At 71.0% G+C, this 22,161-nt stretch overlaps 4 protein-coding genes across 6 annotated transcripts; 1 reads left to right on the forward strand and 3 right to left on the reverse strand.

Moving 5' to 3' along the window:
* Nucleotides 1–6: 6 nt before the first annotated feature.
* Nucleotides 7–5,794, reverse strand: RGS19 (regulator of G protein signaling 19). 3 transcript variants are annotated; one of them, XM_054698774.1, is made up of 7 exons: nt 5,776–5,794; nt 3,474–3,600; nt 2,385–2,482; nt 2,180–2,298; nt 1,313–1,387; nt 1,003–1,237; nt 7–860 (listed from the first exon to the last, which is right to left on the reverse strand). In XM_054698774.1, exons 3-7 carry the CDS (start codon nt 2,412–2,414, stop codon nt 669–671), a joined length of 651 nt encoding a protein of 216 aa, XP_054554749.1. In that variant the 5' UTR covers nt 2,415–2,482; nt 3,474–3,600; nt 5,776–5,794; the 3' UTR covers nt 7–668. The 3 variants fall into 3 exon arrangements, with proteins under 3 accessions (XP_054554749.1, XP_054554745.1, XP_037357393.1); XM_054698770.1 differs by lacking the exon at nt 5,776–5,794 and adding an exon at nt 4,911–4,929; XM_037501496.2 differs by lacking the exon at nt 5,776–5,794 and adding an exon at nt 4,407–4,495.
* Nucleotides 5,795–7,796: 2,002 nt separating this feature from the next.
* On the reverse strand, nt 7,797–13,200 carry LKAAEAR1 (LKAAEAR motif containing 1). The gene is made up of 5 exons (XM_037501669.2): nt 13,064–13,200; nt 11,341–11,453; nt 8,340–8,710; nt 8,090–8,212; nt 7,797–8,014 (listed from the first exon to the last, which is right to left on the reverse strand). Exons 1-5 carry the CDS (start codon nt 13,198–13,200, stop codon nt 7,955–7,957), a joined length of 804 nt encoding a protein of 267 aa, XP_037357566.1. The 3' UTR covers nt 7,797–7,954.
* On the forward strand, nt 13,098–17,073 carry OPRL1 (opioid related nociceptin receptor 1). The gene is made up of 3 exons (XM_037521879.1): nt 13,098–13,215; nt 15,815–16,170; nt 16,256–17,073. The coding sequence occupies exons 1-3, from the start codon at nt 13,199–13,201 to the stop codon at nt 16,777–16,779; spliced, it is 897 nt and encodes a 298-aa protein (XP_037377776.1). The 5' UTR covers nt 13,098–13,198; the 3' UTR covers nt 16,780–17,073.
* A 3,858-nt stretch (nt 17,074–20,931) lies between these two features.
* NPBWR2 (neuropeptides B and W receptor 2) lies at nt 20,932–21,881 on the reverse strand. The gene is given in 2 exon segments (XM_037501670.1): nt 20,932–21,458; nt 21,461–21,881. Coding segments are annotated over 2 exon segments (948 nt in total).
* Nucleotides 21,882–22,161: the final 280 nt, after the last annotated feature.

Consider the following 22,161-nt stretch of genomic DNA (forward strand, 5'->3'; position numbering starts at 1 on the left):
GGCCCCCAGGGTGCTGGTGCCGGCCCCGGGCGGAGCCTGGCAGAGACCCGTGTCCTGGAAGCTCAGGGGGCTGCGTGCGCCGGGCCCGACTAATGGTGGGAGGCATCGCCCCGTGTCCTGTGGTGGCAGCCCGGCTGGCATCACAAAGCCCACACTTGCCCATCACGGTGCATCACCCTGGCAGGGCTGGACACTACTGAGGATGGGGCTCCTTGACCCCCGACCTCCCCCAGGGTGGGCATGGGTGAGGCATTTGCTTTAGAAATACCTTCCACAATAAGACAACCTGCTTGGGGGAGGAGGAATAGAGATAAATATAAAGTCACTTCTTTCTGATAAAACACACGGGTGGGGTGGGGTGGGCGGGGGAGCACGAGTCCCAGTTTACGGCCAGTGAACGCAGAAAACAGGCCTGTCGCCTGGCCCCCCAGGTCCTGGGCCTGCTGCTGGCTCAGACGGCCCTGGGGGGTGTCCCTGCCCCACACAGCTGGACAGGCAGGTCCTGTCTCCACAGCCCGGCTGCCCGAGAGGGGCTGGGGCTGCGCATCTTCTCTCCGGCCACGGTGGAGCTGCTGTGGGGCCTGGCCCAGGCCCCTGTCCGGCTCCTGCAGGCCCAGTCCCCAGGCGCTGCTTGGCCATCTGCCCCGAGGGTGGTGTCCGCGGACAGCCTAGGCCTCGCTGGAGGGCTGGGAGCCACCCAGCAGCAGGAGGGCCTTGTAGGTGGGGGAGCTGAGGAAGCGGGGGTAGGAGTCCCGGTGCATAAGCGTGTAGATCTGCAGCTGGGCGTCATCGAAGGTGTGGGCCGACGGCTCCTGCATCTTCTTGTTGATGCCCTCCCTCACGCGCGAGTCCAGGCTGACCTGTGGGCGGGGCGTGGGTCAGACCCCACGGCCTCCCAGGGTGCTGGCCAGACCCTTGAAGGGGCCCCCCACCAGGTGCTATCAGGTCCCCAGAGGGCCCCCCACACAGGGCCTGCCAGGCCTGGGCCACGTCTTGCCGCACCTCCTTGGGGGACAGGATGGACACGTAGTCCTCGTAGATGAGCCGGGCCTTCTCGTCCACCACGTGCTGGTTGGCCTCGGCCTTCAGCTCCTCGCACGCCAGCCAGAAGAGCATGTTCTCCTCGCTGTACTCCGTGCGCAGGAACTCGCGGAAGGCGCCGCGGCCCGCTGGGCTGCGCATCAGCGCGTCGAAGGACCGTGCCCAGCTGCGCACCTCCTCGGGGCTGGGCGTCACACTGCGGGCAGGCGCGCCCGTCAGCCTTGCCCGGCTGCCCCGCCTGCCCTGCCCCACCCGGCCGCTCCGGACTCACCAGGCCTCGCAGCTGGGCAGGGGCTGCAGCTTGCTCTCCCGTGACGCCCGCCATGCACGCCGCCGCTCCTCGTTCCTGCGGCAGAGGGGGCCCGGGGTCGGGGTCTGCACCCCTCCTGGGGCAGCACCTGCACCGCAGCCCCTTCTCCGCCCAGGCCCAGGCCTTTCCGGCTGCCACTGACCTTGGGACTTCACAGGCCCCCTCGTGCGCCCGGCCCCTTCCTTCCAGAGGCTCCGTGGACGCTGCTGGAGAGCCCTAGGCACACAGGCCTGTCCCGACTCCCCCAGGGGCCTCCTTCCTTCCCTTGGCCCCGCACTGGCTCCCAAGCCCACCCTCAGCTCCCAAGCCGGACTGCTCAGCTGTGGACCCCAGCCCCACACGGGGCCAGCCCCCAACCCCCTGCCCCACAGCCAGCCTCCTGGAGTCTGGCTATTTGCGTTCTCCATCCTCTCACCCCTGGCGGCCTCCCGTCTGGGCCTGGGCTTGGGCCCTGGGCGCTCACTGGCTGGCTCCTTGCTCTTTGGGCCCCACGGTGCCGTCCACTCGATGCTCAGGGGCTGCAGGCCGGAGCACGGCCAGGCCTCCATGCAGCCCAGAAACCTGGTTCCCCGCAGGAGGACCTGCCCCCACTGGCCCTCAGGGCTGCTGCCGGGGCCAGGTCGCTGCCCACATACCCCCCACCTGGAGTGCAGGGTCCACTCTGCGTGCCCCCACCCAGGGCAGTGGCAGTCCACACCCGAGGTAACGGGTGCGCGTGCAGGCCCAGGGAGCCACTCGTGCCCAGGCCTGGGTGCTCACAGCCCCCTGCACTGCTGCGAGGAGCTGCTGGCCCGCCCTACTGGCCTGCGCGCCCCAGGCCCTTCTTACCAGGAGCAGCTGCAGCAGCAGCACCAGCACAGGCAGCAGGGCGTGCGGCTGGGGGCCGCCGGGGGGGGCGCATCGCTGGACATGGGTGGGGGCCAGTCCGCCTCCTCTGGCCCTGTGTGCTGGGGGAGGACGGGCTCAGCCTCCAGTGGCACTGGCCGGCCGGCCGGGCGGCACCCACTCCCCGAGCAAGGTGAGGACAGCTCACCTGCGGCTCAGCCTCATGTGGGGTGGGCATGGGTGGGTGGAAGGGGCCGCCTGGGCTCCGCAGTGCCAGCTCCGGGACCCTCACCACAGCCTGGGGTTCTGGCGAGAGAGGCAGGTCTCTGAGAACAGACCCCTGGGGCTGGCGAGGGTCTCTTTGCTCCTTGCTGGAGCTGTTGGGCGGGTCTGGGCTGCTGCCTCCAGACCCCTCTGTCCAGACTCACCCCCACCCCAGGGCCCACCAGGACTGAGGGGGCGCAGGGTCAGTGAGGAGGGGCCCTAGACAAGCTCTCCACAGACGGTTCCGGGACACGGCCATCTGTTTGGCCCCGGGAAGCCGGAAGTCTGGGTTCCTCTTTCTTGGTTTCCGGCTCCCGGTCCCTCCCAAGGGGGGCTGGGGGCCCCAAGAGTCTGCGGCTCTGGCACCGTCAGACGCTCAGAACGCCACGCCCCAGCTCCCTCCACTCCAGGTTTCCTGCTGCCTGGGTGGGGAGGTGCGGGGCTGCGGCAGGTCTGTGCCCAGCCTGGGGTCCAGGTCAGCCGTGGCCCCAGGATCCCAGCCTGTTCACCGGACCTGGCCATGCCCGCGGCAGGCCAGAGGCTCTGTCCTGGACGTCACCCTGGCACCCCCTACCCGGCCTGTGCTTCCCCCGGCCCAGGTCTCCTGCCCACCCTCCCGCCAGGCTGTGGGAGCTGCTGGGCCTGGAGGCCTCTCTGTGAGGCAAGGAGTCGGGGGCCCGGGAGGGATGGGTGCCGCAGGGCACGGCTAGGCAGAGGCTGGTGGGGAGGGTGCTGGAGCCCAAACCTGGGCCACCCTCGAGGTTCCGCGGCCCCAGCCTGAGTGAGCACCCTCGCCAGGTGGGCCCCAGGGCCTGGTGCACCTCTCGCCATGGCCTGTGCCTCCCGACAGGAGACTCGGGACCTGATTATCGCTCTCCCCACCCCTTGGCTCACGACCTTCGATTCCCGCTGGCCCCTGTGACCTCCGGGCACTGGAGGGGCAAGGCGGCCTCTGGGGCTGGCCAGGATAGGCCCCGGCTGGGCAGCTCCCAGAGTCCGTGCGGGCCCTGGCAGGTGCTGGGCCGGGCCCTACCTGAGTGGCGCTGAAGGCGGCTGCACCGAGTCGGGCACTGAGGGACCTGCCCCCAGGGCCTGGTAGAGGCCGGGAGGCGCAGGCTCCAGCAAGCACAGGGCGAGTCTTCCCCGTGGGGGTCAAGTTTCTAGGGAAAGGAAGGGGTGTGGTAACCTCTGAGGTCTGGTAGCTGCGCCCCAGACGGGCTGCAGCTTCCTCCTCTGTACCCCACCCAGCGCCAGTGTGAGTGGGGGCAGGGTGGCCCCCTGACCCCACAGACCACCCTCCCTCTGCCATCTGCATCTTTGGGGGACCCCCGCTGAGGGCCAGGCCCAGCGTCAGGACCAGGTCTGGGGGAGCAGCTGGCCCTTTTGTTGGATGGGGGTCTCTGGCCGGTGCCCCGGACCTGCACCATGCTCAGGCCGGGTGGGGCTCTGCAGGGTGGAGTGCAGGGTCTGAGCTAGGGGTCGCTGCCCCTCATCCTGGCATTCGGGGGGCTCCAGCCCCCTCGCAGGTCTTCCTCGCTCTCCAAGCCTGGGAGAGGAGAGGGGGACAGGCGGCACAGGCCCCTGGAAGCTCCCTTGGGAGTGGCCGCTGCTCCACAGAAGGAAAAAGAACGTCCTGAGCCCGCCCAGTCCAAAAAAAGACTCAGAAAACGTGACAATCCAGGAAAAAATGCCTTAGTCTTGGGGGAGCCAAGGAGGGCTCTGTTCCCTGCTGACCCCACTCAGTGCACTTCCTATCTGCTGCTCCCCTCTGGCTGCTGGGGGAGCCCCAGCGGTCTCCTCCAAGGCAGGCCAGGCCTTCCTGGCCCTGGAGAACCCCCCGCCCCCGCCCCCCCCCCCCCAGCCCACCTCTGCCCCGGTGCGGGGCGCCCACTTCTCTGTTCTCAGGGTTCCTTCCTCCAGCTTCTCAGCCCCCCACCTCAAAGGGCTCCCACGGCGCCCCACTCACCAGCGACCCAAAGGCGAGGTGGGGGCCGGAGGGGCTGAGTGCACGCGGGGGGCCCCACCCTGGCCGCCGAGGGGGCGTGCGCTGCAGCAGCGGGGCTCGGCGGCGGGAGGTGCTCCGGCGGCTTCCCGAGGGGGCCGGCGCCAGAGCCCCCGATCGGCCGGGGCGGGGGGCGCAGCGCCTCCCCAGCGACTCGCAGGGCTGGCGGCCGGAGCCCACGGGGCGGGGGGCGGACGGGGCGTCCCGCCCGGCCCCTCCCCGCCAGGCCGAGGGGGGCGGGCGGCGCGGAAACCTGGGCTCTTCCGGCCCCCACCTTTGAGCAATCACTTCCCCCGGCTGCGAGCCGCGAGAAAGGGGAACCCGCGGCGGCCCCTCCCCCACGCGCGGGGGGCGGGCTCCGGCCCCGCCGCGGCCACGTGGACCCCGCGGCGCGCGTCCCGGGGTGGGCTCCCGGCGCGGCGGCCGCGGCTCGCGCCCCGCGCGTCCCGGCGCCGCGCGCGCACTCACCGGCCGCGCTCCCGCGCCGCCGCCCGCGCGCTCCGAGGCCGCCGCCGTCGGGGAGGGGGCGCGGGCGCGGGCAGTGCGCAGGCGCCTCGGCCGCACTTCCCCAAGGCGCGGGGCCGGGACTTCCTCGCGCGGGGGAGGCGCCCGCCCGCCCGGCGCGCCCCGCCCCGCCCCCGGCCCGCCCGCCCCCGCCCCGGCCCCGCCCCCGGCCCGCCCGCCCCCGCCCCCGCCCCGCCCCGGCCCCCCCGGCCCGCCCGCCCCGCCCCGGCCCCGCCGCCGCCCGCCCGCCCCCGCCCCGGCCCCGCCGCCGGCCGCCGGCCCGCCCCCGCCCCCGCCCCGCCGCCGGCCGCCCGCCCCGCCCCGCCCCGGCCCCGCCGCCGGCCGGCCCGCCCGCCCCCGCCCCGGCCCCGCCCGCCCGCCGCCCGCCCGCCCCGCCCGCCCCGGCCCGCCCGCCCCCGCCCCGGCCCGGCCCCGGCCCGCCCGCCCCCGCCCGGCCCCGCCGCCGGCCCGCCCGCCCCCGCCCCGGCCCCGGCCCCGGCCCGCCCGCCCCCGCCCCGGCCCCGCCGCCGGCCCGCCCGCCCCCGCCCCGGCCCCGGCCCCGCCGCCGGGCCCGCGGGCGGCGCGGGGAGGCGCGGGCGGCCCGGGGGCGGGCGGGCTCTCGCTGCCCGGGCGGCCGTCTCGCAGCGCGGGGCGTCCAGGGCGGGCGGGGGCGCCGGGGCGCGCACTCCCGCCCGAGAAGAGGTCGCCGGGCGGGACGGGCCGTGGTCGCGCGGTGGGGCCCCCGCTTCTGGGGAAACCGGGGCGCCTCTGTCCAACGGGCGGAGCTCGCGTCCCGCGCCGCCGGTGGGTGCCGGGGCGCGGTGCTTACCCCGGCGTCACCCACGGCTGGCCCGGGGTCTGGCCGTCCCTCTCCGCCCCTCTGGCGGCCCGGGACGCCCCAAAGCCTGGAGGCAGCCGAGCCGGCCGCGGCCAGCTGCGCCCGCTTCCAGCCGCCCCTCCGGCCGCAGCTCACGGCTGCAGCTCGGCCCCGGCCCCGGCCCCGGCCCCGGCCCCGGCCCGCGGCTTCCGGCCGGTGTCGCGCGCCCTGACCCTGCTCTGGACACCGCAGGGCTGCTCCGGGGCCCAGGGCCCCTCAGCTCCTGGCCCCTGGCCCGGGCAGGTGGCCCCAGTCCTGCGGGAGGGCCTCCCTGGGGGGCACAGGCACAGCTGGGCCTAGAACTTGGTCCTGAGCAGGGGAGTGGACCGGTCACTGGTCACTGGCGTGGGCCGTGCCTTCCACAAGACTCTGGGTGTCCCCGCAAGCCTGGCGTGGCCCCAGTGACAAGACAAGCAGGCAAGCAGCGCTGGACAGGCGGGCCAGGGGCCTGGCAGGGAGGGGCTGCAGAACAGGGCCCAGGGTCTGGAGGCAGAGGCCAGCCCGCAGGGCGTGTGGGCGCCTGGAAGTGGGGGCATTGCACACTGAGGCTGTGCCAGAAGTGGCCACGGGGCCGCAGGCTGCCGGGACAGGGTCCAGGCTGACAGCTGTCCAGGGAGAGGGCGGCTGCCTCTCCTTGGGAGGACCTCAGTGACCGGCCACCCCGCCTGTCACACAGTCGGCGGGTGCCACCTCCTGAGGGTGTGCTGGCGGCTGACGGCAGGTGGGTGGGCAGCACAGCTTTCTCCCCTCCTGGGCCTCTCAGTCCTGCACCGCCTGCCCTCCGCACGCCCACCACCGGGCCTGCTCCCCACTGCCCTCACTGAGGCCCTTCTCTGCCCTGGGCAGTTTGTGTCTCCCCAGGAGGCTCCCCAGTCGACTGGACTGGACCTCGGTCAAGGCCACGCCACAGATTTGACCCTGGGACCCTTAGTCCAGGGCACATGTTCTGCCCCCCCAACCCCTGCCTGACCCCGCAGGCCCAGGACATGGGCCCTTGCCCTGCCTCCGCACCCCACAGCAGAGGCCACCTCCCGGCCCTGAGGACGCATCCCACCCTCTCTCCAGCTCCTCTGCAGACCCCGGGCGACCGGCCAGGGCTCCGCGTCCCTGCCCTGGAACTCACGTTGCCCGGCGCAGGCCCCGTGGGGCCTCAGGCTGGCGCTGTGCAGGGGAGACGCGTCACTTGAAAGGCGAAGAAACGGAGGCTCAGACAAGGGAGAATAAAAGGTGCTTTTACTGAAGAGCGATGCCACCGCAGACAGGCATCCACTGGCACTGCCACGGCCGGCTCCCGGGGCACTGGGCCAGGGGCCCGCCCGCTGGATCCTGTGCCCGTGGGGCGATGGCCTCCCCCACGCTCCCTGGCCCCGCACACGCAGGCTGGGTGGTCCTGCCACCCACAGCCCAGAAGGGTCCGGGCAGGGGGAGAAGCCCGATCCCTCGCCCCAGCTGCGGGGCCCCGCCTGTGGCTGTGTCAGGGCGGCCACTGAGCAGGGCCCGCGTCCGCCCCGAGCCCTCGGGGCTCCCTCTGGCCCTGGTGTGGACTGTTGGGGCCTGGCTAAGCCTGCTGACCTGGGAGGGGGCCAGGGGGCCGCAGCGGGCAGAGGGGAGTGATGCAGGGCTGTGCGGGACAAGGCTCTGCTGGGGGCCCAGGGTGTTGGGGAGGAGGCACCAGGGGGTGGGGGCCATTCGGACAGGGAGAACCAGAGAGGTTTTCTGTCTGGGGCGGTGGGGCCTCGGCTGCATCCTCGGTCCCCCCTCACCCCCTCCCCACTCTCAAAGCCCCTGGGCCAAGGGGCGGCTCCCGAATGCCCGCCCCATCCCACGGATGGCTGGGATCCCGGCACCCACTTGAGCTCCACTTTCTCCCTGAGCCTCCCTTGACAGGGTTGTGACTGTTGGTGACTGGGGGCCCCAATGGATTTGAGGGGCACCAGGCTGCCTGAGGGGGACAGCCCTGGATTTGGGGGTTAAGAGTGTCCCTGCCCCCCCCCCCTGACACCACGGTGCACCGTGGTGCACCTCACCTAGAGGGAGCGCCCGCACCCCCTTCCCTCCCTGCCACCTGGAGGGCGCAGCAAGAGCAGGGGCGCTGGGACTATGTGGGCGCTTTATGTGGGGGTTGGGGGCGTCACCGCCGGAAGATGCTGTCCTCCACCTTCTCCTCCAGGATGGCCTCCACGCGCCTCCGCTGCGGGGGAGAGGGGCTGGGGCCGGTGTCGGCACGCGGGCGCCCCCCCCCCCCCCCCCTGGGGCGTCCGGGCACCTCTTGTCGTTCCAGGGGGTCCGGGATGCGCGTGGGCTTCAGCTGCGGCGGCAGGAACAGCTCCAGCCGGACGGCGGCGCGCGCGGACGCCTGCAGCCGGATCAGGAGCGAGATCTCCTCCGCCTGGGCGGGCGTCGGGTCGGACGTGCTGCGGCCCGGCCCGCCCGGCCCGGCCGGGCCGGCCCCGGCCGCGCATCCCCGCCCCCCGCCGGCGCCCCCGGCCTCCGCCCGCCCGCGCCTCGGGCCTCACCCGCATGCGGGTGTAGCGCAGCCGCAGGGCGCGGAGCCGGCCGCGGGCCTCGGCCGCCTTGAGCACGCCGAGCAGCAGGTCCTGGCGCTGCGCGGGCGGCCCGGGGGGCGGCGGCCACGCGCGCGGGTCCGGCTCGCGGCAGCCCGCGTCCTCCGACGCGGCCGCGGCCCCGTCCTCCCGCGGGTCTCCGAAGAGCAGCTGGCGGCGGCGCTGCGCGGGGCTCATGGCCGCCGGCCCGTCGAGCCTGCCGGCCCAGCCCGGCTGCTGCGGGTCCGGCTGGGGCGCCCCCTTGGCGCGCGCCCCCTGGACCCCCGCGTCCGGCGGGCCCCGGGGGCCGCCCCCTTCGTGGCCTCGGCCTGCATCCCCGACCCCTGCGGGAGGGAGGGTCTCGGCTGCGGAGTCCGGGGCTCTGCCGCGCCCGCTCCCGGCGCTCGCTCGCTCGCTCTCCCGGGAGGCTCCAGCCCAGCCCAGCGCCCCCACATCCCCGCCCCCGCCGGCCGGGCTGGAGTCCCGGGGCTCCGCCAGCCCGCGCGCCCTTCCCGCCGCCAGCGCTGCCCTGTCCACGGAGAGGCGCCCGGCGCCCTGACCTCAGCCCTCCCCGGGCTGGGCCCCTCCGCGGCCCCTGCAGCGCGCCCCGAGCCCGCGCGGGCCGGCGGAGCGGGGCGCCGGCCTCCCTGGCCTCGCGGGGACGCGCCTCGGCGCGCCTGTGGGCTGGGTGTGGTTCGGGGCCTCTGTGCCCGGTGGGGTCCTCGAGCCCGTCGCGCGGGGCCTAGAGGGCGGAGCCGGCCGGGCGCAGGGGCAGGGGCGAGGGCAGGTTCCCGCCTGGCCCCCCACCCCGCAGGTAGAGGCGACGCCCCGTCTGTGGCTCACGGGGCGGCCCCTGCCCGCCTCCCCAGCCTGCTCCCCGCAGCCCAGCCCAGACCTTCCGTCCTCTCGGATCTGTGGTGTTGCGGTTGCTGGGCAACCCCAAGTCCTGCCCCTCCCCCACCCGAGGGGCGGGGCCCGGCCTGGGCAGAGTCGGGGCACAGGCTGCGAAGGGCGCCCCCATCCTGGGGTCCCCACCCCTCTACGGGCGAGGGCCCCACCCGGTGCCTGCGCAGGGTCTGGGCGGGTGGGGGCGGCTGTGCGGGCCGCGGAGGCCCTTCGTCCTCGCTGCTGCTGTCCACTGACAGGGGTGCGTGTGTGGCTGAAGGGAAAGTTGGGTCCCTGGGATCCCCCAAGTCCGGGCTCCAGTTTTGCCAAACCCTGAGTCTTTGACCTTGCCTGCGACTCCTGTCTGAGAGCTGGTGGCGTGTGACCCCCTGCAGCGCCTGGGGGGGAGTGGGGGGGGCTTCAAGCCTGCTGTTCTTGCTGACCCCTGACCCGCCCGCTGGGTCCGCCCAGAAGCACTGGTTGGGGCGCGGAGGGGCTCTCCGGAGTTGGGACCTGACCCCAGAGTGGGCAGCGCAGCTCTGGGGCCATCTCCGCTGAGGCCGGGGGTCCCGGTGTCTTGGACGCTTGCTCTGGCGACCTGGTGTGAGGGGCCTGTGTCCCCCCACTCACAGCCCAGCCCTCGGCCCTGGACGGCTGTCCACCCTCCCCTTCCCCCCGGCTGTCCCTGGACGCCTCCTGCCCTGGCCCCGCACTGTGGGGTGTGGCCTGATGCTTGTCCGACTCTGTCCATCTCTCCTTTATTTTTTTTTAAATTATTATTATTTTTAAAATAATAATATTTATTTATTTACACAAGCACTGGGTACAGTCAGAAGCGCGGGAGGGTGAGAGGACTCACCAGAGCCAGAGCGGGGAGCAGAGCAGGCAGAAGGACCGAGGGACACTGCTGAGGGGAGCAGCGGGCGGCAGGATGGGTCTGCGCGCCATCTGGGACCCTCGCCAGCGGCCGGGAATCCAATCGGCTCTGCAGAGGCTGTGGGCAGCTTCTCAACCCAGTGCTCAACCTCTGCGCCACCAGGGAGGCCCTTTTAAATTATTTTTTAAAAAGATTTATTTATTTATACAAGAACAGGGGTACGGGCCAGAGGGGGAGAGGATTCACCAGAGACAGAGCAGGGAGCAGAACAGGCAGATGACCGAAATACACTGCTGAAGGGAGCAGCGGGCGAGACGAGAGGTCTGCTGCGCCATGTGGGTATCTCCCAGGCCGGCCTGGAATCGAACCCACACTGCAGAGGTTGTGGACAGTTCCACAGCGCAGTGCTCAACCCTCTGTGCCACCGGGGAGGCCCCATCTCTCCTTAAGAAGAGATCAAAACCTGATTAATACAGCTTGAGGATAAAACAGACACACTGGGACGGCGCCAAAGCCCCTCATGCCAGGCTGGGAGCCTGTGCCCAGGCCTTCTCCCGGCACCACATCCATGGAGCTGAAATTGTGGGACCAGGCGGCTTCTCAGGGTGAAGCTCAGAACCGTGATAGTTCTCTCACTTTTTTTTTTTTTAAAAGATTTATTTATTTATCTATACAAGCACTGGGTACAGTCAGAAGCGCGGGAGGGTGAGAGAATTCACCAGAGCCGGAGCGGGGAGCAGAACAGGCAGAAGGACTGAAGTACACTGCTGAGGGGAGCACTGGGCGCGGCAGGAGAGGTCTGTGCACCATGTGGATCACCTCCCTGGCCGGGGATCGAACTTGTGCTGTAGTGTCTGTGGTGAGCTTCATAGGTTGCGTCTTAACCCCTTGCGCCACCAGGGAGGCCCTCACTTTTTTTTTTTTTAAATTGATTTATTTGTGCATATAAGAGCTGGGGTATAGGCCAGAGACGTCGGGGGGCGGGGAGGGTGTGTGTGAGAGGATCCACCAGAGACAGAGTGGGGAGCAGAACAGGCAGACTGACTGAAACACTCTTCTGAGGGGAGCAGCGGGGAGACGGGAGAGGTCTGCTGCGATATGTGGGTTGCTCCACAGCCGGCGGGGATTGAACTCGTGCTGCAGAGGCTGCGGACTGCTTCATAGTGCTTAACGCCTTGCACCACCAGGAAGGCCCCTCTCTCACTTTTTTACCTGAGTCCAGCGGTGACCGGTTCCCTGCTGGGGCAGCCGCCGCCACCAAGCTCTGGTCTGAAACCCGGCCCGGTGCTGCAGGCAGTGGTGGGGCCCGGAACTGCTCCCGCTGTCTGGTCAGGGGCCCGCCTTGGGGGCTGGCAGGGGCTCTGGATGGGGCCTGCCTCGGGTGCCTGTGTGCTGGGCTTCGGTGACACCGCACCCAGCCTGCACTGGCCGGGCCTGCAGATGTTCGCAGGCTGCTGCTGCCTCTGGAGTGTTGCTGTCTCCCCAGCCGCCTGCCAGCCAGGCCTCAGCTGCCCGCAGTCCTCACCCCAGGCCGTGGCAGCCCGGCCGCTCACCAGCCTGGGCGAGCCTGAGCCGGGGGCTGGGGGTGCAGGGGCCCGAGCTGTCTGGTTCCCGCCCCTGGACAGCTGCCCTGTCCACAGGACTTGGAGTGAGCTGCGCCTGGACCTCGTGCATGCAGCCCCATGTGGTGCTCCCCTCTGCCACGGGCCCTGCCCTGTGGGGCTGGGGCCGCTGCACCTGTCCACCCTCTGCTGGGCAGAGTGCTGGCCCCGCGGCGTCGGCGCGTGTCTGCAGGCTCTGGGGCTGTCCCGCCGTCCCCAGAGTGTGGGCGCACCGTGTCCCTGCACCTGCCCCTGCCCCCAGCCGGCTGCAGTGGGGATGCAGAGATGCCTCTGGGGCCAGCGGGGGACGCGGAGGCCTGGACCGCTGCCTGCTCCGTCCTCTCCTGATTCGCAGGTCCCCTCGGATGCTGCTGCCGGTTGCCTAGCAACCAGGCCCATCCAGCGAGCGGGCTCTGAGCGGGTCTGGCGGTGGGCAGAGCACCCCTGACTGTGGGCTGGCACCTCAGCTCAGGCTCCCCCCCTCCGACTCGCGGCTGGGAGGGCGGCTGGGGGCCCGTGGCGCTGTGGGGGCTGAGACGCTGCTCTGGGCCGCGCTGTGAGAGGCACCGAGGCGACCCCCGACCGGCCTGCGCTTGGGGTCTGCCTCTGCCCGGGCAGGTGCGTCACGCCTCTGCGGCCTCGGCGGCCTGCGCGGCCATCCCGGGCCACGCCGGGGGAGGGGAGCCCGCGCGCCCGCGGGCGGGGCGGGGAGCAGGGGGCCCTGGCTCCCCGAGGGCGGGGCGGGCGGGAGCCGCGGGCCCCCCGCCCAGGTCGCGGCCGCCGGCGTGAGGACGCGGCCCGCTGTCCGCCCGCCCGGTGCTGCGTGGACGCGGCTGCCCGGGCCGGCCCGCCCGGGTCCGCCGGGTCGCGGCGGGGCCCCTCCTGGGGTCTCCGCCGGCCGAGGCCCCGCCCCCGGCGCCGCAGCCTCCTCCCCCCCGCGGCGCCCCTGCAGCGCGCGGCCCGGGCTGCGGCAGCCGCGCGCCGCCCTCCCCTGCGCGGCGGGGCCGAGGCGGGGCCGAGGCGGGCCGGGGGCGGCCGCGGGCCGGGCCGGGGGCGGCGGCGGGGCCGAGGCGGGCCGGGGGCGGCGGCGGGCGGGCGGGCGGGGCGCCGCGGGCCGGGCCGGGCCGGGGGCGGGGGCCGACCTGCCCTGCGCCGCGTCCCCGCGCCCTCCGCGCCCCCCGGGGGACGCGTGTGCCCGCCGTGCCCTGCGGCCGTGGCTCCGCGGCGCCCCAGCCCGGGGTGCGCGTGTCCCGCGGTGCCAGCGGGCCCGGCCGTGTCCGCCCGCAGGAGGCGCCGGCATGGACGCCGCGCTCCCCGCCGGCCTCTGGGCCGACCTCCGCGGCAACAGCAGCCCGCCGCGGGACCCGCTGGCCAACGCCACCGCCTTCCTGCCGCCCGGGCTCAAGGTCGCCGTCGTGGGGCTGTACCTGGCCGTGTGCGTCGGGGGGCTGCTGGGCAACTGCCTGGTCATGTACGTCATCCTCAGGTAAGGCGGTCACCCTGCGGTGGGGGGCGGCCCGGGAGGCGGCCCTGGGGGGGGCTGGGGGCCAGGGGAGGTGCCCTGAGGGGCACAGCTCTGGCCCCTGGCGCGGCGGGGCACAGGGCAGCTGTGTCGCCCCCAGCTGCGTCCTTCCCGGCTGCGTCTGGTAGATTCCAGGTCAGAAGCAGAGGCCGGCCGGAGAGGGGTGGCCTGGTCGTGAGCGGGAGGACCTGGGGGCAGCGTAGGGACAGTGGGGGGCAGTGAGGGGACTGTGGGGGTCAGTGGGGGCACAGTGAGGGGATAGTGCAGGGTCAGTGGCAGGAAAGTGGAGGACAGTGAGGATCAGGGAGGGGATGGGGGGTCAGTGAGGGGTTAGTGGGGGACAGCGAGGGGTCAGTGGAGAAAGGTGGGGGACAGAGAGGGGACAATGGAGGGACAATGGGGGTCAGTGAGAGGATTGGGGGTCAGTGGGGCAACAGTGGAGGACAGTGAGGGGACAGTAGGGCCAGTGGGGGCAGGAACAGCAGAGGCTCTGCCTTCTCGTGTCCTGGGGTCCCTCTTCATTGGGCATGTGGTCCTCATCAGGGAGCCGTGGCAGATCCCCACGCTGGTGTGCACACGGGGGTGTGGTCTGAGGGGGATGTGGGTCCTGGGGAGACGGCGCCCACCGGCTGGAGACTGCACGGGGTGCAGCCAGCCCCTTCCGGGGCAGTGCCTGGCCCTGCCTAGCCTCCGCTCTGGGCCAGGAGATGCTCAGAGCTGTGGCCTGGGCAGGACAGCTGGGCAGGGCCCCCACCCTGACTGTGGTGAGCGCCGGGGCACCTCGGGTGTCTGACACTCAGCCACACCCTGCGCTGTTCAAGGACTTTATGTTCAAGTAGTTTTAGGTTCACAGTAAAATTGAGAGGAAGGCACAGAGGTCTCCCGCCGGGGGGCCGTTGCCAACACCCCCAGAACAGAACATCCACAGGCGCAAGAGCCAGGCATGGCCCCAGTGCTTGGCTTCTGGGGCCCTGGCAGATCCCACCCCGGCCACTGACAGACGCACCACGCAGAGCGGTTTTGCCCCCGGCCGCCCGGCCCCCAGGGCGCCACCCTGCGCCCCTGCACTCGGCTCCTGCAAGGCTCTGCTTCTCCCAGAGCATCGCGCCTGGGACCACGCGGTTCTCAGACCTGTGTGCTCTTGTCTGCGTCCCAGCCGTCACCCTTGCTGACCGCCTGCCTGCTGAAGGCCACCCTGGAGCCCAGCGTCTGGCACCAGGGAGCTGGGCTGGTACAGCCCCACAGGGCTCTGCATAGGGTGGGCATTCAGCTCCCCGCACACACCGCATCTGTGGGGAGAGAAATTCAGTTTCCGACGTTGTGGGCTCCCTGCGCCCGCCGGGGTCTGCAGGGGACGGGGGCCGGTCCTCACCGGCGCTGACGTTGTCTCTGCGATGAGGTATCTGCTGGGGCCTCTAACCCTTTTTTTTTTTTTTTAAAGATTTATTTATTTATGCACACACAGGTGTGGGGGGTGAGAGGACTCCCCAGAGACAGAGTGGGTAGCAGAACAGGCAGATCCACTGAAATCCACTGCTGAGGGGAGCAGCGGGGAGTCAGGAGAGGTCTGCTGCGCCCTGTGGGTCAGCTCCCTGGCTGGGGATGGAACTCGTGCTGCAGAGGCTGCGGACAGCTTCATAGGTTGCGTCTTAACTCCTTGCGCCACTAGGGAGGCCCCTGACCCGTTTTTGAACCAGGTTGCCTGTGTCTTGATTGCCGAGTTTCAAGAGCTTTTGCAGATTGGAGGGGACAGTCACGCAAAGTGTGTCACTTGCAAATGCTTCCTCCTCTCGTGTGGCTTGGCTTCTTTCTCCTGACACTGCCTGCGTCTCGCCAGCGCCTTGGCCTTAGAACATTACTTACCCGGCTCAGCGTTTCCTCCTGCGTGCACCAGAAGCCAGATGGGCTGTGCAGAGCCCGGCGTGGGGACCCACGATCGTGGTCTCGTGACGTCTGGCCTCGCGCAGCTGTGGCACCCGGTGCCCGCTCTGGGAGGCCCCTCCCATGTGGTGGTTGGGTCGACAGGGATGTTGTCATGGTGGGCGCTGCCATGGCTGCGGTGGCCCCCACTGCCACCCTGCCAGACTCACCTCCTCTCCCCCCACCCCCGTCTACCACACTGCAGCAGTAATTCATCAGTGAATGTCCACTGGTCTTTTCCCAACACCAACAGGCTGGGGCAGTGGCCCTTGCCAGCCTGCTCGATGCCCGGCTGCCGCAGGGGTGGGCTGCCTCCTGGCCAGAGCCCCCAGCCTCGGGCAGTGTGGCCCAGCACTAGCCAGTGGGACTTGGGGACTTGCGGGGGTGGACAGGCTCTTTGTCTCATGACACCCCTGGCTGCCTGCAGTCAGCTGTGCACTCAGCTGCCCCACATGCCCCCCCTTCCAGAAGTCCCAAGGCCCGACTCGTGTGTGCTGGGATGGGAGACCCCATGAGCGGCCCGGCCCAGCAGCCGGCACCTCAGCGAGGGTCTCTGAGCAGCAGCACACTGGGCCCAGGGAAGCGCCCTCTGCTGCCAGGCCTGGCCAGAGCGGCCGAATGAAGCCCCTTCTGTCCTCTGCAGACACACCAAGATGAAGACGGCCACCAACATCTACATCTTTAACCTGGCCCTGGCGGACACATCGGTGCTGCTGACGCTGCCCTTCCAAGGCACAGACGTCCTCCTGGGCTTCTGGCCCTTTGGGGACGCCCTGTGCAAGGCGGTCATTGCCGTCGACTACTACAACATGTTCACCAGCACCTTCACACTGACCGCCATGAGTGTGGACCGCTACGTGGCCATCTGCCACCCCATCCGCGCCCTCGACGTCCGGACGTCGAGCAAAGCACAGGCTGTCAACGTGGCCATCTGGGCCCTGGCCTCTGTCGTGGGCGTTCCGGTCGCCATCATGGGCTCGGCACAGGTGGAGGGTGAAGGTCAGTCGGGGGCCCCTCCCCCCAGCCCCTCCTCCTTGGCTCCGGCCCTCCCGCCCACCTGCCCTCCCTGCTGCTCTCCCTGCAGACATCGAGTGCCTGGTGGAGGTCCCGGCCCCGCAGGACTACTGGGGCCCAGTGTTCGCCATCTGCATCTTCCTCTTCTCCTTCGTGCTGCCCGTGCTGGTCATCTCCGCCTGCTACGGCCTCATGCTCCGGCGGCTGCGCGGCGTGCGCCTGCTCTCAGGCTCCCGCGAGAAGGACCGGAACCTGCGGCGCATCACGCGGCTGGTGCTGGTGGTGGTGGCCGTGTTCGTGGGCTGCTGGACGCCCGTGCAGGTCTTTGTGCTGGCCCAGGGGCTGGGTGTGCAGCCGGACAGCGAGTCCGCGGTGGCCGCCCTGCACTTCTGCACAGCCCTGGGTTATGTCAACAGCTGCCTCAACCCCATTCTCTACGCCTTCCTGGACGAGAACTTCAAGGCCTGCTTCCGCAAGTTCTGCTGCGCACCCGCCCTGCGCCGTGAGGCTGCAGCTATGGGCCGCACGCGAAGTGCCGCCAGGGATGTGGCCCTGGTGTGCAAGACCTCAGAGGCTGTGCCGCGGCCCGCGTGACTAGGCGTGGACCTGCCCATGGCGCCCGTCAGCCCGCAGAGCCCATCCACGCCCAACACGGAGCTCACACAGGTCACGGCTCTCTAGGCTGATGCCCGGGCTGCGCAGGCCCCATGGGCTGATCTGGGGCTGGACCCATGGGCACTCGGCAAGGCCTGCATGGACGTGGCGTGTGGGCCGTCTGTGGGCGCCATCCACGAGTGGCAGCCTCTCCTAGGCCCTGGCCGTAGTTGCGCCGGACTCTGGCGTCCCACAGGGACCTCAGCAGGGCCTCCCTCCAGAGGCCCAGGAACTCGGGCCCAGGCTCAGCTGTCCAGGTGTGCGAGGGGGAGGCTTGAGGGCGGCAGGGCCATGTGGCCCGAGCTCGGGCTACTTCCGGGTTCAAGAAGCAGCCCCGCGTGCCTCTGGCGCTTGTGCAGGGTGTCTGCCATGCTCTGCCTAGACCTGGCCTCCTCGGGTCCCTCCTCCTCGGGCCAGCTCAGCGGCCGCCTACACCTGCACCCCCATGACTGACTTCCTGCTTCATGTACAAACTGCCTGCGTGGGAGCCCGATCTTCCTGGCCTGGATGCGTCCGCCAGCGCCAGCTTAAGGGCGGCTCACGCATGAGCTCTGGGGCTCGGCAGGCCGCCCCATCGGCCGCCAGTTCCTCCTGGCAGTGGGTCCCAGGAAGCAGCACCTGCCCGAAGATGGCGACTTTGCAGACCCTCTCCCAAGACACAGACTGTGCTGTGGTGCTGAGACTGTGGCAGCACCCACAGGTGGAGACAGCCTGGCCAGAAGGCCTCCAAGGCTGCCCCGCGGGTTCTGAGGAGGGGTCTCTCTAGTGGCCTGCGTGGCCGGCACCCCCCGCCGAGGCGGGGCGCTCCTGACTCTTGTGTGTGGTGTGAGGCTTGTTTATTTGTGCATGCGAAGTGTGCCTGCCCCTCACGTGACCCCGCACTGCCTCCGGCCATGAAGGAGGCCCTAATAAACCCTGCCTGCTGGGCACCCTCACAACGGGGCCCCTGCCTGTGTGGTGTGTGGGCCAGCCTCCTGCGGTGGGCGTGGGGTCCAGGTGGAGGGTCAGCCAGGCGCTGCCCTGGTGGAGGGGCCCTGGCTGGGCTCGGGCTTCGGGAGGGGCACCTGGTTCCTGGTGTGGAGGGCTGCTGTCCTGTCTTCAGCGCAAGTGGCTTCCCCCTGAACAGCCAGCCCCGCACCTCTCCCGCAGGGTGGAGGCCCCCTCCCGTGGGGTGTCTGGGTTTCTTCACTGTTTTATCCCGGTGTCCCCGCCCTATCCTTTCCGGATCAAGGGCAGCTTTTGATAAAGCTGACAACCCTCCGGGCTGCTGGGTGGGCAGCCTCAGACCAGCTGACCCTCCAGGCAGATGCCCAGGGGACCTCAGAGGGGCAGTCAGGGGAGCCCGGCCCCGCGGGTGTGCCAGGCGAGGGTTGATGCAAGGGTTAATGACAGGCACATGGCTGCTAACACAGGATTCGGCGTGGGGTGTGGAGGTCTGGGGCACGCAAGGGCAGCGCAAAGGGCCCCGCAGCGGCGAGGCTCGCGGGAAGCGGCGGGCGCGGGAACCTGACTGCAGGACTCGCGCACCGGGGCGCACCTCCGAGCCCCTCCGGCCGCCCCGTACCCCGCCCTCAGGCCCCGCCCCGCCTAAGCCCCGCCCTCCCTCAGGCCCCGCCCCGCCCCAGGCCCCGGCCCACGCCTCCGCCCCGTACCCCGCCCTCAGGCCCCGCCCCGCCCTCAGGCCCCGCCCTCATCCCCGCCCCGGCCCACGCCTCCGCCCCGTACCCCGCCCCTCAGGCCCCGCCCCGCCCCTCAGGCCCCGCCCCACCGCAGACCCGTCCCGCCTCAGCCCCGCCCCGCCCGTCCGGCCCCGCCCCCGCCGCAGCCACGCCCCCCAGGCCTCGTCCTCATACCTGCGCCCCCAGGCCCAGCCGCCCCGGCCCGCCCCCGCCGCCGGCCCCGCCCCGCAAGCCCCGCCCTGTGCCGCCGCCCCGCGGCCCCCAATCCCCCGCGGCCCCCAACCCCCCGCGGCTCGGTCTGCGGGGGCCTCTGCACCCCGGCTGCTCACCTCCTGTGCGCGCTGGGGGAGCTGGCGTCCCGGGAGGGACCAGCGGTCCGGTTGGCTCGGGGGCGCCCCGCGCTCCCCTGCTGCTCGGGCGCTGCCCCCAGGGCGCTGCCCCAGGCTGGCCAGGCTCGGCGCCTGGAAGGGAGCGCCTGCGGCTCCACGGGGCTAAGACCCCAGAGCAAGGGGACCCTTCCTTGAGCCCCACCCCATCTGGGGTCTCCGTGGAGGCTGGGGAGACCACCGCTCTCCCTGAGGGCCTTGTCCCAGGCAGGAGGACCCCGGGGGCGCGCCCCTCCGCGGCCGCGGCTCCCCTGGCCTTGGGGTCTCCACGTTCACTGTGGGGTGACGTGGACTCACTCGGCTGTGCCTGTCCCCTTCCGTCCTCACATTGCTCTGGGGGAGCCTGGGGTGGGGGCTCTGCTCCGCTGCAGGGCTGGGCTGGGGGCGTGGCCAGTAGCAGGGCGCAGGGTCTGGTCCTTCTGAGGACACAGGCCAGGCCAGAAGGCTGCGGGTGGGGGTCCTTCTGAGGGCCCAGGGCGCTGGCTCTGTGCCCTGTGCCGCAGGCAGCTCCCCCCTCTGCAGCGGGCTCCGTCCGCCCCATTTACACCTTGCAGGTGCTGGCTCAGCGGCCACCTCCAGGAGCTGGCGAGGGCACTCAGGCTGCAATTACAGCTGCTCTGGGAAGGCGTGAGGCGGAGGCAGCCGGGCAGGTGCGGGCGTCGCTGCAGCTGTAGGCTGGCGGGGCGCAGGCCTCTGTTCTGGTGAACAGGATGTGGCTTCTAAGCCCACCCCCATGGGCAGGCAGGCAGGGCCTGAGGCCGCAGCCGGGTGCTGGTGGACAAAGGAGGCCCAGGCTGCGAGCCCGGGCTCAGTCCAGGCTCTTACCGAGCCAGGAAGCTGTTCCTGTGGCCCACAACAGAGCCGAGACCCTGATTCTGGACCCCCCAAAACTGCCCCCAATTCCCGACCCACAGGAACTGCAAACAATAAATGTTGTCCTTTTAATTCGGTGGGAGATCCGTCAGACAGCAGGTCAGGGAGGAAGGGGTGGCCTGAGGCGGGGTGGCAGGGCTGGACCTCCCACTGTGTGGGAGGCTCGTGGGGGGCCTGCCCTGTGCCCAGGGCTCTGAAACCACCTCAGGCCTGAACCTGGGAATGACTGGCCTAGGGAACCTGGCCTGGACACAGCGGGGCCTCGGGGAGCCTGGTGGGCCCCCCCGGCTGCCTTGGCCCCCCGGCCTGCCCGCAGGGTTGCTTTCTGAGCAGCCAGCACCTGCCTGCCCATGTGAGCACCTGGGGAGGCCACGCAGGCAGGAGGAGGAGGAGTCAATGGCAGCCTGTTCCACTGTCAGCGGCCCCTGCAGAGGGTGGAAGGCCCTGGCCCCACAGCAGGCCCTGCGGAGACCTGGCGGGGTGGGGCCACAGCCAGGCCGGAGGGCAGGGCTCCTGGTGAGATGTCCGGAGTCTCAGGCCGTTAGGCGTCCTGCCTCGCATGGCGCATTTCCCTGGCTCCTGCCAACTCCTGGCCTTACTGCATGGGTAGACTTGCTGCCGGGTGGCCACGCTGTCATCACCTCCCTGCCTGTCTTGGGAGGAGCCCGGGGTCCTGTTGGTGGGGTGGAGCGGTGGCCCAGGACAAGCTCCCAGTTTGGGGTCATCTCCCTCCAGACCAGTCCTGGGTGGGGGGAAGGGTGCTGCCCATCCATCCTCTGGGCCTCTGCAATGAACAGTCAGGATGTCTGCTGTGCTGAGACCTCTGCTGGGTCATAAAGGCCGCTGGTGCTGGCACCTGTGGCTCTGTCCTCCTGGCTGCCCGCCCAGGGGCTGGGGAGCCAGTAATGGGCAGGATCCAAGGCCACCTCTGCAGGACTGGTGGCCAGCTGAGGTCAGTGTGATGTGAAACAGAGACCCTTTTCCCTGAAAGGGACAGCACTTTCCCAGACACTATGGGGAGTCCCTGGGAGGGTGCTCAGGCTAGGGGAGAGTCCCAGGGGGAGGGCCCTGGGGGTGGGTCCAGGGAAGCGCTCAGGCCGGGAGGGTTGGGGGGGGCCCTGGGGGAGAGTGCCAGGGAAGTGTCCGGGAGGCACTCAAGTCCCCTGGCACCGGAAGGCGGTGTGGAAGTTCTTGCGGAAAGTTTTGTCCAGGAAGGCGTAGAGAAAAGGGTTGAGGCAGGAGCTGGCGTAGCTGAGGCTAGTGATGGCGTAGGAGATGCCAACCACCAGGGGTGTCTGGGGCAGGTCTGTGGTCAGGGCCACCACGGAGGCCAGGTGGAAGGGTGTCCAGCAGAGGAGGCCCACGGCCAGCACAGCCAGGACCAGCATGGTAGCCTTCCGCCTGGCCTTGCCCAGAGCTTTTGCCCCTGGGAGGGGCCGCAGGGCCCGCAGCCGGCGCAGCAGGTCGGCGTACAGGGCGCAGAGCGAGCCCATGGGCAGCGCGAAGCCCAGCACCAGCGTGTAGACGCGGCTGGCCCTGACCCAGGCTGCCTCAGGCCGCGGGAAGCTCAGCCCGCAGCGCGGGACCTGCTGCTCGTCGCTGTAGACCCCGGCGAAGGCCAGGAAGGGCAGCACTGCGACCCCCACACCCAGCCAGACGCCCAGGCAGGCCCGCGTGGCCCCCGTGGTGAGCGCCTGGCTGGGCGCCGGGCCCGCGTGGCGGCCAGCACCGCCAAGTAGCGGTCCAGGCTCATGGCGGCCAGGAAATAGACGCTGGAGAAGATGTTGCAGTGGTCCACCGCCAGCACCAGCTTGCAGAGGAGCCCCCCGAAGGGCCAGCGCCGCAGCAGGAGCTCTGTGATGCTGGCTGGTAGCACCAGGGTGAAGAGGACGTCGGCCACAGCCAGGTTCAGGATGAACACGTGGGTTGCCGTCCTCGCCCCGGGCGCCCGCAGGACCCCGCAGATGACGGCCGCGTTGCCGGCCAGCCCCACGGCACAGATGGCGGCATAGGCCACCGGCAGGAGCACGTGCAGGGCGGGCAGCGGTTCAGGGGAGGAGGAGTTGTGCCCGGTGCCATTGTCCCCTGCCCAGCCGGCCGCCATTGGGCTTGGGGGGCGCCCTGCGTCCTGTGGTAGTCTGGAGCAGACCGCGCCCCGGGTGGGGGTCCAGCGGTGCCGCCCTTGGGCTGGATCCTGAGAGACAAGCAGGAATGCGGGGGCCTGACTGGATGCAGTGCTGGCCCCTGAGGGCTCGGAAGACTCCCTGGGGGTCTCCCCCTCCAGAGGCAGGGCTGCTAGGGGGACACAGGGTGGGGGGAGGGCCTGGCAGGAGCCTGAGAGCTGCCCACCCTGGGCCCCCCTCCCTCAGTCTCTTTCCCAAGGC

Source organism: Talpa occidentalis, unplaced genomic scaffold, assembly GCF_014898055.3.
Source record: "Talpa occidentalis isolate TD23 unplaced genomic scaffold, MPIMG_talOcc4v2.1 talOcc4.10, whole genome shotgun sequence".
Lineage (NCBI taxonomy): Eukaryota > Metazoa > Chordata > Mammalia > Eulipotyphla > Talpidae > Talpa > Talpa occidentalis.

Bases quoted from the DNA above. Each gene is read 5' to 3' on its own strand.
- OPRL1 (XM_037521879.1), top strand. The intron at 16,171-16,255 runs GTCAGTCGGGGG...CTCTCCCTGCAG, and splicing joins GGCACAGGTGGAGGGTGAAG to ACATCGAGTGCCTGGTGGAG.
- LKAAEAR1 (XM_037501669.2), bottom strand. From the start codon at position 13,200: ATGACCAGGCAGTTGCCCAGCAGCCCCCCGACGCACACGGCCAGGTAC. The intron at 11,454-13,063 runs GTCGGCCCAGAG...GCCCCTGACCAG, and splicing joins GGGCTGCTGTTGCCGCGGAG to ACAGCGGGAGCAGTTCCGGG. The intron at 8,213-8,339 runs GTGAGGCCCGAG...ACGCCCGCCCAG, and splicing joins TGCGCTACACCCGCATGCGG to GCGGAGGAGATCTCGCTCCT.
- RGS19 (XM_054698774.1), bottom strand. From the start codon at position 2,414: ATGCCCACCCCACATGAGGCTGAGCCGCAG. The intron at 2,299-2,384 runs GTGAGCTGTCCT...GTCCTCCCCCAG, and splicing joins CACATGAGGCTGAGCCGCAG to CACACAGGGCCAGAGGAGGC. The intron at 861-1,002 runs GTGCGGCAAGAC...CCCCGCCCACAG, and splicing joins CCATCCTGTCCCCCAAGGAG to GTCAGCCTGGACTCGCGCGT.